This window comes from Halichoerus grypus, chromosome 6 (genome assembly GCF_964656455.1).
Source record: "Halichoerus grypus chromosome 6, mHalGry1.hap1.1, whole genome shotgun sequence".
In the NCBI taxonomy this organism is placed as follows: domain Eukaryota; kingdom Metazoa; phylum Chordata; class Mammalia; order Carnivora; family Phocidae; genus Halichoerus; species Halichoerus grypus.
This window is the reverse complement of record NC_135717.1, coordinates 151,777,282-151,792,150: the sequence shown is the minus strand read 5'-3', so window position 1 is coordinate 151,792,150 and position 14,869 is coordinate 151,777,282. Positions and strand designations below refer to the sequence as shown.

Below are 14,869 nucleotides of genomic sequence, written 5' to 3'. Positions count from 1 at the left end.
CTAACAGTTTTATCAAAATTATTTCTTCTGAAAACATTCAGGGCTCATTCCTCACAGGAATTCTGCCAGACACGATCTTTCCCACTTCCCTACAGACAGATGGCAGGTCACGAAAGTGAGCACACGGGTGCGGGGTGGATGGAGCTCTAGGAGTCAGGCTTCAAGACTTGCTGAGGGACCACCTTCCCTTCTCTGTATCCCAGGTTTTTTCTCTTTTGGGCAATGGTGGAAGGTACTAGATCACCTCCACCCAACTCAAAACAGCTGTGGTTCTCATCAAGGCTGGAAACGATGGAGAAGGAAGCAGAGACTGCAGGTGCAGAAAGGCTGGGGGTGGAACCAGTGGAAAGAAGAGGCCTGTGGGGGGTGGCGGGCTGGGGGGCCTTCATCTGTGGGCTTCGTGGCTGATTCCCATGCTGATTCACTGGCAGCTGCACTCCAGCTAGGGTGGCTGGGAGCTCCAGGAATGGATTTCCTCAAAGCACAGGCCATTGCCCCAGATTTCCATGCCTCAGGGGACAGCTCTGTCTGCCAGCACTCACTGGTATTCAGGGTAAGTATAAAAATATCCGATTTCCCGCCCCCCCCAAAAAATAATGATCAGGCAAGAAGCATCAGTGGTAAACTATTTAGTAAGATACAGGCAGGGATAATTGGAAGCTTTTAGAGTTTTGAAAGGCCTCAGAAAAGAGAAGATATTTGATGATTCTCAAAGTAGCTCTAAGTTTTTCTTTCATCTCCTAATTGGCTTTATTTTTTTAGGTGCATTTGGGAAGAAAAGAACATCTCTGTCAAGAAAGATTGGACAAAAAGGCCTTTTCATGGATGAGTCCAGATCAATGGAACCCGTTTTTGTTTTATAATAAGAATCCAATGTGTTTAGGGGAACAGTGAAAGGAATTCAGGGCCCCAGACAAAAAGCATTCTTCTCATAAATCTGTCTTGGGGGCCATAGCACTGGGCTGGGCAGCCAACGTCTGTGGAATCTTGGGAAATTTACGTAAGCTCCCTAAACCTCATCTGTGAAATGCGGAGAACAAGAGCGACTATCTTGTCAGGTTGCTGAGGGGTTTTGATGAGCTAATCTGCACAAAGTGCTCAGAATAACATCTGGCGTTTCTCGAACACTCAGTCTATGGTAGGTAGAGCCCTTAGCCTTTGTTTAGTTGAAACACACAAACAGACATCGCATGAAGTTCCCAGCCTCTTTCTCTGTCTCTTCCTAACTAGGAGCACTGACGGACTCCCATCAGTGTTTGCCACCACAACATGCAGCCCCACGTTGTACGGAGGGTAAATTCATCCCACTGCCTTCATCCCCCAGGTCCAGGCAGCCCATAGCATGACCCAGATTTCAGTTCTCCAGCCACGCTGTTTAGATCAGAACAGAGTAGGAGAATGCACGTCAGCTCCAGACAGGACTGTGTCTGCCCTGAATGACCGTATCTTCCAGCAAGTTGCCTCATTTGTCTAAGCTCCTGAAAAATGAGGATCATGTCAGATCTCACAGGGGGATTGTAAAAACAAAGAGATCATAGATGACCAGCAGGCAGCACAGTGCGTGGCCATCGCCAGGGCTAGAGAAGGAATCACCTTTTCACCTTTATTATTACGATTATGTATTATTATTATGTATTATAATTATTATTATGTATTATAATTATTACATGTTATAAGCATTACATTTATAATCATTATATTTATTGTATATATTAATAATATTATTATTAACTATCAGTGATGATGCTTTTGTTCTGTACTATGGGGCTGTGGAGGGCAGGTGCACCTTCCATTCCTCCAGAGCCTCCCCCGATTCCTCAACTTTGTCTCATGATACTAACAGCTCCCCAGCAACGGGAAATTGCCCTGAAGACTTAGAAATAGTTCTGGTATGAAGAGCATTGGATTTTTGTTTGTTTGTTTGTTTCCTGAAGACCTCTATCCAGGTTCTTTTTGGCCACCTACTGGCCATGTGACCTTGTAAAGTCACATAATCTTTCTGAGCCTCAGGGACATATGGGGACAATGTAATTACCTTCATAGTTTGGTGCTGAGGAGTAAAAGAGATGTTTGAGCAAGTGGCTGGTAAAGCATTATGCATTGTAAAAGTATTATATGTTATCATTACAACATGGCACCCCCTAGTCCTTTTCCCTAAATATCTCCGGGGCTATACATATTTCACAGGTAAATGCAAACCAACTGATATGGGGTTTTCCACAGTTACTTGAAAGGAGTGGCTGAGCTTGGTTTAAATTAATCTCTGCCTTAGCTTGGAAGGGAGAGCAATGGACCTAGAGCCTCCCCAGTTTGGGGGCCTAGCCAGGAGTCCAATCCCTCAGCTTCCAGGGAAAACTTTTGCAACAGCATTACTCATTCGTTTGGAAATCTAATGAACTTTCAGTTTGAGTAGCAAATTAAACAGGCTGAAAGGCTGAAGCTATAAAAATGGAGCCAAGTCTCTTCCCAAAGATCATTCCTCTTTTCTTGACCCCGCCACACCCAGGCCTTCTGGCACCTCCGGGCCACGGCAAAGGCATGCTGAATCACGGTGAAGTGTTTGGGAACTCTGGCAGCCTTCCCTCCCATGCCTCTGAGGTGATGTTCTGGCAGGGGTTTCTTGCAGCTGCAGGGAAGAGCTGGTTTTCTGGAAAGGCTGGGGCCATTTTCTCTGGATCCTACAGAAGGGCTCTGGCATGATGCTGAAAAGGTACAGTTCAGGCTAAAGAAATATCAAAAGTTGGGGGTGGGAGTCAAAGGAACTAGGGAAGTCAGGGAAAATTCTTTCCAGTTTCTCTAATTAGCAAATGCTTAAGTGCCCCAGCAGAAATTCCCTGTGGTTCTGATGCTTTGGGACCCATAGTCACCATGTTGTCCAACTCCAGGAGCAGCATTTACTCTGTGCTCCATGATGTGCTCTGGGGGCGGCCATTCCCATAGACTACAGTGTAAATGGGGCTCCAGGCTTTTGTGCAATAGTATTTTCCTGGGACCAAATCCTACAAAAGCCAAACTTCTGGTCACAAAGCCTCAGTTCTTGTTCTATTTTTTCCTTGCAGTGTGCCAATTTCTTCCACAAACAAACCAATGAACAAATCAAGCATTTTTAAGCCTTACCCAAATTTCAGGAAAGATGCACTAATGTTTCCACATGTGCACCACTTAAAATTCCTAAATGTGCAGCGGACACTTCTCTTTCTCATCAGCTTTACCGTGAGCTCGGACACTGAAAACTGAAAGTCACCATTATCAGGCAGGAGCTGTGATCATGTGGATGGAAACAGGTCATCTTCACGATGAACATTTTTTACACAAAAATGATATTCCCACCGTAAATAGGTAACTCCTCAATAAACCAACCCCCCCGCCCCTCATACTTAAAGAAAATTCTACTTAGGACATCTTAGTTTAATTCACCTTTTATTTCTGTTTATGCTTTACTGAGACCTACACACCCTGCATGGGTCCTGATCTCAAGCATCGTCCTTGGATTTCGGTGCTCATGTTGGTTGATGTGAAGCTGGCGTCGGTAGTACATGAGTGAAGTAATAACATTTAACTCTTCATCAGATAGTCCTCCAAATTATCCATAAACTTAATTCTCCTGCTGGCTTCTAAAAATACAGTGTTAAATTTGGGGGCGCCTCAGTGTTCTTGTAGAAAATCTGATGAAGAGTTAAAATGTTGTTACTTTAATCTTGTAGAACTTTAATTTGGTCTTAAACCTGCTACAATGACTTCACATGTGTAAGCCATCTCAAGTTTATTTTCGAATAAGGCAGATGGCCAATCCGTACTCATACATTCACATATGTAAGGGTCGAACTGAGCACACACACACAACGTGCCACCGACTCAGGAAAGCAGTTCTTAGGAGAGAGTTACTCTTCTCTCGTCGCCAGTGCTTCTGCCTCCTTACTGGGAGATACTCTTTTCAGGATTCCATAGCACCTACCATGTTGCTAAACCTAAGTGCCCCTTGATAGATTTATTGATTAAAATAATGAGTAATGGGTCCCACCAAGGGATTTCCAATATTGTCATAATGTGATGGAACGAGAGAAGGCAGGCACACATGCTTCCTGCTAACAGGACAACTACGGTGTGCTGAGAAAGCAGATACAGCCTAAAAAGCCACTAAAGGAAGTGACAGTAGTGAAGACAGAGATAACAAAAGCCCAGAAAACTATTTTGTGGTAGGACCTCAGAGGACAAGACGAGGACAAGATGCGATGGGGAGAAAGGTCAAGTTTTGGCTTCAGCAAGAAGTAAGCAGGGGGCTTTGATCTCTGGGCAGGAAAGACCTGGAGATAGCAGAGGGCACGGAGATGCTTGACAAATGCAATGACCAAGAGGCTAGTGTTGAGACCTTGAAGAGTCAGGCTTAGAAATCCAGTTCCATAACACGTTAGCTCGGTGACCTTGGTCAATTATCTGACCTCTCCAAGCCTCCTTTTCCTTCTCAGTGACTCACGGAGATGGCTCATGTGTGATTAACAAATGCCCCAGTCTTCCCCCAGGGAGCTTCTTGTGAGGTGCCATGGTGTTCCTGTTCATCCAGTTCCCCTCCTGGGGGAGGATTATAGGTCCCCACTCTACTGACGGTGAGTTTGGCCATGTGACTTTCTTTGACCTTTGAAGTGTGAACAGCCACGCCAGGGGTTGCTTTAGGCAGAAACCTGAAGAGTCAGTGAGTGTTCTGCCCTAGTCTCTTCTGTCTTTGCCATGAAGACTGGTAACATTCCAGGGGGTGGCTGCTCCCTCAGCATGGGTCCCAGAGCAGGGACACCAAGCCACTGAAATTTGGGGGTTGTTACTGGGTACAAAAATGAATTTAACCTGATTGATATAGGACCACTTAAATTTAGGAAAAGCTTTTACAACCCATCTTTGCCCATTTGTAACATAATATGAAGCATTCCCATGTGGGCTATATTACAGATTTTGAGTAAAGAGTCTGTTAATGTCTCATGCTTTAGTAGGCTGCAAGTGATCTTATGCTGTGGTCTGAATATTTGTGTCCCCTCAAGTTCATATGTTAAATACTAACCCTTAATGTGACGGTATTCGGAGGTGGGCCCTTAGGAGACTAGGTCATGAGGGTGGAGCCCTTGTAAATGGGATCAGTGCCTTTATAAAAGATGTTCCAGAGAGATCTCTGGTTCCTTCAGCCATGTGAGGATACAATGGGAAATCGGTGATCTAGAAAAGGACTCTCTCCTGACCATGCTGGAACACTAATCTCAGACTTCCACCTTTTGGAACTATGAGAAATACATTTCTGTTGTTTAAGACCTGCCCACTCTGTGATATTTTGTTACAGCAGCCTGAGCAGACAAATACAACTTAGGTGTTTTGATGAGAAGTTGATATTTCTCCAGACTATCTACTAAAAACTGAATTTAAACATGTTCTGAAGGATTGAGAGATCCTGAGATTTTTATCTAATTCCCAACACACTACATTCTTTCCCTTGTTTTTCAAAGCATTTCTTATTCAAATCTGTTTTCAAAGTTTACCAAAGATCTCCTTACTCTCACCTAATTTCATGCTTGTCTCACCTTATTAAATACTGCTTCATCTCTCACCGCAAGCGTCATTGCCTCCCAAAGAATGTCCTATCTGTAACTACCTCGCCATCTGCCCCAATCTTGAAGCTCTTTCATAATAACTCTGTTCCTTTCTCTCCAGTATTTATCTCAATTTGATTATATCATTAACATCATTATTGGATCAATTTCTTCCCCACTGGACTGAAAACTCCCCCAAACGAGAGATTGTGTGTAACTTTGCAGATTCGCGTGCACAGGCTTTCAGCCCTACACCGAAGCACTTAGTAAGTGCTCAATACATTTCCATCTATGGTTTGTTTGTTTTTTCTTTTGAATGGCTTGTAAAAATTAAAATCTTGCTCCATAAGGATAGGGATTGGGAGTAAAAGGTCAAAGTAAAAAAATGGGGGAGGAGGTCTAAATATTTATTCAGGAAATAAATAGTATTTATCATACCAGAGGTGTAGGTTTTCCTCTCTTCTTCTCCTCCATACAGAAGTCTTATTAAGGGTGTTGATCAATGTGAAGGTTTATTTTGTTCCTTTCTAGAACCTGGCACTTTGTTAGAAGAATAACTGAACCGTGTAATTAGCCTCACAAACCGTTGCCATGAATATTGCTTTAAGTTGAAGTAATTTTTAAAAACAGACTTGGAAATGGTGTTTCCATGCATGCAGAATTTTGTGTTCATAAAACCCACACAGGAGAGGTGACAGTGGCAAACAGAAGCAGCAAGTTATTCTGGAAAATGCTGACTGGCAGAGGAAAGGATGTCTCCTTCGTGGGAGGGTGCTCATGGAACCGTCTCAAGCACAGTAGCGCATGCGCACTAAATCAAGTAGACGTAAGCAACTCTCCTGGGAGGTGGGTGAATTTATTGCCCGGAGCTGGGTCGTCCCAGAAGGATTTTAGCTTTGTGAACTCAGAAATGATATCCATCGGCAGTGAGGTCTCCGTAGGCTTGGCATAGTCCTTGATGATGCTAGAAAAACTGTTCACAAAACCAAAGCTTGTCTAGGGCCAGGAAGAAAGAAAACAAGAGTAGGTACCCTTCCAGGGGTAAGGAATCAAAAATTGATGACCTTCGAATATTGCTCTTACAGATGTTTTCCATTTTGAACTTATCTCCTGGCAAAATTCAAAGACTTCTTTTTCTCCACTCTCCAATATATATTTTCTTATAAGTATGTCTTGTAAATAAATTCTTGTTGGCATCTCTCTTCCTTTTTAGAAGGAAGATATTATTTATTTTGAATATATGTGAGAAAAGGACATTTATATGAAAATAAATATTTATGAAGATGATGGAGATCTTAAGAATGTGTTTAACTTTTATTTGTATTCAGCCTTATTTATTGAGGAAATTCATATATTCCAAACTGCTTATTGAGTCCTCCCAGACACCAGGCATTGTTTTAGGTCTTCTGGATACAGAAGTGAACCAGAAGGGTTCCTGAGTAGATTCTAGATGTTCCAGAGCTTGTATTGTAGAAAAAATATGGAATGCGTCACAAATTTATGCATCATCTTTGTGCAGGGGTCATGCTAATCTTCTCTGTATGGTTCTAGTTTTAGTATGTGTGCTACTGAAGCAAACACTATGTTTACTTCTTAAATGGCCATAGCGAGACGGAAAATGCTACCGAAGGCCCACTAATATCTGCAAACTATCGGAAAGATGTCAATGGACATTTAGATTTCCTGCTTATTAACCCAAACTCCTGATCATAAGATTATATGGGAAGGGAATATAGAACACAAGCCACAAGAATAGAATAAGCATACATTTTATGATCCTCTGGTGAACTTGAAAACACGGCTACTGGAATCTTCCCACTATGACTCACCTGGCTCAACTCCTCTAGGTTTGCAAAAAGTCTCCATACATCCACATCCAGGAGATATTCATGAGTTTGTAGATATTTTAATGTATTCATGAAGATCTTTTCAAAAAATGCACATTACCTTCTATTTTCCAATTTTGAAACTTGCCCTTTGCAAGAACATTAAACATCAACCTCCTGAGTATAACTTTACAAGACAATGTAGAAATCAGTATTTTCAAGGTTTAAGAATTTTTCTAAATACAAAATGATGACATTTAGGCCCCATAGGACATATGGGAAATGAGCCGTTCTGTACAAAGTTGCTATTGCTTGCTATTGTGAGCCCTCACAACATTCCTGTTGGACATAATCTGTTCAGATGGGCTTTCTCGGCTTCCCGGGGCCAAAGAAATCTCAAAGGTTCTCTTCCTGCCAATGGCACTAACTTGAGACCAAAACAACATTCATACTGAGTTCTCATTTATTCCTTCCTCTGCAAAAGACCCAAATATCTTGTACATTCAGGAAACTAAAAATAGACAACTAATGAGTTAATACCTGATAACTGGGAAGATGTTTAGATTTGGGTAAAGGCATTAAATATTGATGAAACATTAAGGGAGTCTTTATGTTTTTATTACTTGATCTGATGCTTTTATACAACAGGAAAACTGCAGCAAGTCAAGAAGGAATTATAATTGTCACAGATAACCTGCCCTCATTCTATAAACTAGAGATCAGTTTATTGAAACAGGCTTATTTTGTAGAAATACAATAAAGCATTCAAAGGGACCAATTATTTCAAGGAGTTTAGTGTGAAAAAGCTGGACTTTAGACCATCAATCTTCTCCAGTTTCCACTTCCATATGTTAATGCAATGAATGTTTCTAGAACTTGCATCAGAACCACCTAGAGACCTTGTTAAATCAGAGATTAGTGCCAACTCCCCAAATTTCTGACTCATAGGTCTCTGATGGGGTCTGAGAATATTCTTTTTACTTTTCTTTTCTTTTTTTAAGTAGGCTCCACGCCCAGTGTGGAGCCCAGTGCAGGGCTTGAACTCATGACCCAAGATAAAGACCTGAGCTGAGATGAAGAGTTGAATGCTTAACTCGCTGAGCCACCGAGATGCCCTGCAAATATGCATTTGTAATAAGTTCCCAAGTGATTCTGATGTTGCTGGCCTAGGGATCCCACTAAGAGAACCTCTGACTTAGAGCTTCCCCAAGTCCCATGTACAGGCATCCCTGATTTTCTTGCACTTCACAGATATACCAGATTTTACAAATTGAAGGCTTGTGGCAACCCTGTGTCGAAGCAAGCCCATTGGTGCCATTTTCCAACAGCATTGACTCACTTCATGTCTCTGTGTCACATTTTCACAATTCTCATCCTTTAAATTTTTTCATTATTATTTATTTGTTATGGTGATCTGTGATCAATGATCTTTGATGTTAACTATTGTAACTGTTATAGGGTTCCACAAACCACACCCATATAAGATGGTGAACTTAACTGTAAATGTTGTATTTGTGTTCTGATTGCTCTACTAACCAGCTGTTGTCCATCTCTCTCTCCCTCTCCTCAGGCCTCCCTATTCCTTGAGACAATATTGAAATTAAGCCAGTTAATAATCTTACAATGGCCTTTAAGTGTTCAAGTGAAAGGAAGAATCAACTGATGTGACAAACTTCATTGTTGTCTGATTTTAAGAAATTGTCACAGCCACATCAACCTTCAGCACCCACCACCCTGGTCAGTCAGCAGCCAGCCACACTGAGGCAAGGCCCACCGCCAGCAAAATGGTTCTGACATACTGAAAGCTCAGATGGTGGTTAGCATTTTTCAGCAATAAAGTATTTTCAATTAAGATATGACCATTGTTTTTTAGACGTACTGCTATTGCACACTTGATGGACTATACTATAGTGTAAAGATAACTTTTATAGGCACTGGGAAACCAAAAAATTCATTTGACTTGCTTTATTGCGATATTCACTTTGTTGTGGTGGTCGGGAACCGAACCCGCAATCTCTCTGAGGTATGCCTGTGGTATTGGTTGTCTGGAAATCTGGCAATATCCAAGTATTTAAAAAACATAATTGTAAGAAATAGAAGTCATTGCTACAGATAAATTGGGAAAATTTAGAAGAAATAGTATTTTTGCTATAAGATTTTTCACTTTATAGAAAATTTGGCCACTTAAAAAGACACCGAGTCCTCTGCTATATTTATTTTACCAGCTGATTTAAAAAATATAAGTAACTTTGGGAAACTTGTATTGATTGTGTACAGGGAGATACATACACTGGGACATTTGAAAATAAATAAACTCAAATTGGCCTTTTTTAAAAAAACAGAAAATGCTAGTTTGAAAAGCTTGTACAGCTTACAGTGGGATTAAAAAATTCTGATGCCGTTTATCTGGGCAAGGAAGGTAGTATCGGCCAGGGGGTTAGTGCTCCATAGTGAACGTCTGTTGGATACCACCCAGCTTCAGTCCTTCCCTTCCCTAACATTTCTGCTTTTCACTTCAGTATCTACTCTTCCCCATGCCTTGCATGTGCCATGTATCAAGGTGTCCTTACTCGTAGGGATGTGCTTTGATTGCCTTAAACCAGTTAGCACTTTCCTTCCTTATCAGAGTAGTTGGTTCAGGGGAGGGCATGTGACTGACGCCAGTGCCATCAGCATGAAATCAAGACATTGGCTATGAATGCTGAGAAGAGGTCCTCTCTCTCTCTCTCTCTCTCTCTGGCCTCAAGGATAGTAGCCATCCTGTGACTACAACAGAAGCCCACCATAGGATGAGGCTGATGCCATGGAAGCCATAGATAAAAGATGGAAAAAAATTTTTGTCCTTGGTTTTGAGTCCTTTGATCAAACCAACCTTGAACTCTCTACCATCTGTGGACTCAACAGCCACATGGGCTTCTAAAATCCTATGTCACTTAAACTCGTTTTCTGTATCCTAATACATATCATCTCTAATTCTCAATTTCCTGAGTGTCTTTGTGGTTTAAATTTTGCTGATAAAGTACTTAACATTGTGACTGACACAATCAGTATTACTCACAGAAGATATTAACTGACGTGTGTATAGCACCTGATAGATTTCAAAGAAAATGAATCTGATTATTGCAGTGCTGAGATGTTATGAGATAGCCAGAGATGGTGTTGTCATCCCTCTTTTATAGCTTAGCACAGGGATTGTTAAATGACAGCCTGTGGGATCAACCAGGCCTGCTACCCAAATAATGTTTTATTGTAATATACCAATGCACCACATTATTTCTCTCTCTCTCTCTTTTTTTTTTTTACAAATTATCTATAGCTTCTTTGGCACTGCAGCAGAAGAGCTGAGTAGTTGCAATAAGGACCACATGGCCTGCAAAGCCTAAAATATTTACTGTCTGGACTTTTATGGAAATGTCTGCCAAACTCTGGTTTAGGAAATGGAGGACTAGACTTTCCCAAGGTCAAAGTCAGAGGCAAATCCAGAGCTTGAACCCAAGTCTCCCAACACAGTGTTTTTCCTGTGTAAGAGTAGCCAGAGTTCAAAAGCCTTATGGGCAGAGGCAACCTTGCGGCCATGAGGCTCCTCCTCCCTACGGTCTTGGAGGCAGCTGCTCCTTTCCCATTCTTTGCCCTGCGGTTCTTTGGCAAGGAATTCTCTGCTTGGAACTACACTCGATCAGGGCTGCAGCCCTGCACCACCTCAGGGGCGCCACTTCCCCGGCAGACATCACGAATATGCTGTGTAATCCAAACCCACTGCATGACGTGTGAATGGTTGCCCCAGACATCTGTGACTACGGCCTGACGGCTGCTAAGAAGCATTTGTGGGGCACCTGGGTGGCTCAGTCGGTTAAGCGTCTGCCTTTGGCTCAGGTCATGATCCCGGGGTCCTGGGATTGAGCTCCCCATGGGGCTCCCAGCTCAGTGGGGAGCCTGCTTCTCCCTCTCCCTTTGCCTGTCCCTCTCCCTGCTCATACTCCTTCTGTCAAATAAACAAAATCTTTAAAAAAAAGAAAGAAAGAAAAAAAGAAAAAAAGAAGCATTCGCTTGGCATTGTCCATGAGGGAATGAGAGCTCCAAAAGAGGGAGCTGACCAAAGATGGGACGGGTGCTTTGAGGGTGGTTGTGAACTCCTTGCCCCTAGTAGTGTGTGAACATGGGGTGAGGATAAGGTAGAAGACGATTCATACATCAGATGGGGAGCTGGACTAGTTTACTTAGAAGATCTTACCCAAACCTGAGAGGCCATGTTCTAAAAAAAGAACAAAGAGACAACCAAGCAACAGAGAAACAAAAATAAATAAGTGCAATTTTCTTAAGATCCCCTGAAAGAAGGGACCCTCCCCTCAACTTCCTTTTTTTTTTTTTTTTAAAACGGTGGGAGAAAATGAGTCCTCAGAGTCAAATTAATATTTTCCATCTGCCAAAAAGCTGAAAGCCAGCATTACCATCTTAAGAACTAATAAATGGGGGGTGCCTGGGTGTCTCAGTCGTTAAGCGTCTGCCTTTGGCTCAGGTCATGATCCCGGGGTCCTGGGATCGAGCCCCATATTGGGCTCCCTGCTCAGCAGGAAGCCTGCTTCTCCCTCTCCCACTCCCCCTGCTTGTGTTCCCTCTCTCGCTGTGTCTCTCTCTCTGTCAAATAAATAAATAAAATCTTAAAAAAAAAAAAAAGAACTAATAAATGGTCCAAGAAATAAGTGCATTCACTTGTGAAGAGTTCCCACACGGCCTCTTGCTGCTTTCTCCAGTCTAATCGGTCGGTGGGAAGTTTTTGATGTGTTTCCATGACTTCATTCCAGGTTTTATCCTGTACGTGGGAGAAAAGAGAGAACAAAACCTTTCCACCTCGGTGAGTTGACTTGCAGTACAGCAAGAACAGGCAATTTCCAAAACCATGGTTCCCACTGCAGACCCTTGGCATCCCTCTTGCTAGTGGCTCCTCAAGCTACTCAAAGCACAGAACTTACATATAAGTTAGAAATAAGTTTCCTCTCTCTGTGTGACTTTGAGATGCCATTTCCTCCGGATGCAAAGCAATGGGCTGCACAGCATACATACATTGCTTTTTGTTTAAAAGGAGAAGAAATTCAGATCGATGTTGTTTTGAATTATGCTTCAGAATTTCATGAGCCCTTTTCAGTTTATTGCAAAAAAACCCCACAAAAAACCAAAAAACAAAACAACCCCCCCCAAAACCCCTCAAAACCAAAAAAACCCCCACAAAACCCCAAAACCCTCAAAGAACCCAAAGCCAGAACTGGACACTCTGATCCAGGTTCCACTGGCCATGCCTGTTGAACTATTGAAGAATCATGAAATAAGAGTTTTAACATTTAAAGAGACCTTTAGAAGTTGTCTTACCGAAAAAGACCCAGACAGGTGACTAACGGTAACAGCTTTTGACATTTGTACTGGGCCTTCTGGTCTACAAAGTGCTCTTCCAACCATTACCCTTGTTAAGGTAAAATCGCTTCCCTGGGCTTCAGCGTGCATCCGGGAGAGCAGACAGGGTTCTGCGCAGCCGCGGGGCTGTCTCCTGGGCATTGCTGGTATTAAGAACAAGGCAATAATCTGACAGCTTAAAATAATGACTACCACAACAACCAAAAGACGCCTTGCTGTGGCAGCCAACGAGTTCTGAGCTACCTGAAGGCCGTGGAGCTCACGGGCTCTGAAGTCTGTACTTCACAGAGGACAGGCAGCTTTCCAGATGGGATAGGTGCTTGTGTTTGTCTTTGCCCTGCTTAAAGATCATTAGAAACAGGACTTTCAAGCCTGAATTCTTTAAGGGCACAACTTTAGTGGCCTCAGTATCTTCCATTCACTCTCCAATATGCATGGGAACAGACTGCACATTTTGTCTATGAGCCACTAACAGGTGAAAAGCCATTTCTGAGCCAGGGTCTGACCCACAGAACCACAGAATGTGAGACCTGGAGGATAGAAGCCAGTGAGGATGTCTAGTCCAAATGTCTTGTTTTACTTGTGAAAAGACAAAAATCCAAAGCTCAGGACAGTCATAGAGCAAACATAAACTTCAGTCTAGCGCCCGCCCTGTGGGTGGGTGATGGACCGTCCTTCTCAATCCTAACTTCTCTAAATACTGGATCACAGCATCTTACCATCAGAGGTGCTTCAGATGTGTTAGTTCAACTCATTTAGCAGATGACTAAATAAAGCCCAGACTGTTAAAGGCACTGCCCAACATGATAATTCTCTGCTACAGAATACCAGAATATTCTAGAAACTCTAGTTTCCTTAGAATGGAACCACCCACTTATTTTTGTTATAATTTTTATTTTCAATAATATTAGTTTTAGAAACCTGATTACAAAGGTTATTGCAGAAAATCTGAGAAACAAAGAAAAACACAAAATCAGTTACCCATAATCTCTACGCTTAGATAACAGCTGAAAAACTTTTTCTGAATATATTTATAAGTAATTTTGGTGGTGTCGTATTTACACATCCTTTTGTAACTTGACTTTTAAACTTCATATGTTTGACCTTTTTACATTTTTTTTTGACTCATTCAGTATTCTGTTGCAAAATCATGAATTGCCCACGTAAAGAGTTCATTTTACCAACTGAACCAGGAAGAAACTCTCATAACAATGTGGAAGGCTTTCTAAAGTCAACTTGGCTGTGTTACAAATAAGTGTTTACCACAGATAATTTTTTAACTTGTTCTATAGCCTCAGGCAGGTGCATGGTGCTTGACGGTGGATCTAAGCAGTTTGGTGGAAGTTACTCAACTTGATGGGTTGTGAGCAAGCGAAAGCATGGATTATCTGTTCTTGTGGTTAGACGGCTCCCCGTGTATCTGAAAGGAGACCTGTAATAGTTCTAGAATGTGCTCAGGGGCCGTGGCTGGTTCTTCTGGTAGGGTTATGGCACCAGAGAAAGAAATCTGTTAGAGGCTCATTAGCTTCCACATTAGCAAAGGAATCTTACAGCTAGCTGGAGGACTCCTACAGCAATTGGGACATATGCCTTTTGTTGATGTCTGAAACCATAGTGACTGCATGTTGTGGAAATTAAAAAAATCAGCAGCCAGTTGGAAAATAAAGAAACTGAGACAATAGAAGCAGTGTTGGGGCTGTGGGAAAGTGGGCGCCAGCCCTCTATCCTGAGGGGCACTCACTGTTACTTTCCATGGGTCTGACCAACCTTCTGACCAAAGCGTCGGGCAGACATACCAGTGAGGAGGGAGGGGACAGTCCTTCCAGAGGTCACATTAACTCTTTAGAGTAAGAGACCCATTGCTGGGGGCAATAATAACTAAGAAGTAGATGGGATGGCATTTGCAGGGGCCACTGGGGTCACGGAACTGGAGCAAAATGGACACAGGCGAGTGTATACATTTTGGAGTGGTTGACAAAGATGGCATTGAATTGGTGAGAACAGGCACGGTTTTTCATAGAGCTCTGATGAGAGAAAGGAAAGAAGCCTGTCCGGGCCTGGTCATGG

At 42.4% G+C, this 14,869-nt stretch overlaps 1 protein-coding gene and 1 non-coding gene across 2 annotated transcripts in view; both read right to left on the bottom strand.

The window, feature by feature from the left end:
- The window catches only part of PLEKHG7 (pleckstrin homology and RhoGEF domain containing G7), a 51,101-nt gene that overhangs the window by 15,798 nt on the left and 20,434 nt on the right, over positions 1-14,869 (bottom strand). Inside the window, 6 exon segments of the mRNA XM_036078066.1 lie at positions 2,503-2,702; positions 6,434-6,566; positions 7,400-7,503; positions 12,071-12,206; positions 13,046-13,082; positions 13,084-13,139. Coding sequence (XP_035933959.1) covers positions 2,503-2,702; positions 6,434-6,566; positions 7,400-7,503; positions 12,071-12,206; positions 13,046-13,082; positions 13,084-13,139 — 666 coding nt within the window.
- On the bottom strand, positions 7,045-7,151 carry LOC118526697 (U6 spliceosomal RNA). The gene has a single exon (XR_004912736.1). It is a non-coding gene; the product is annotated as a U6 spliceosomal RNA (small nuclear RNA).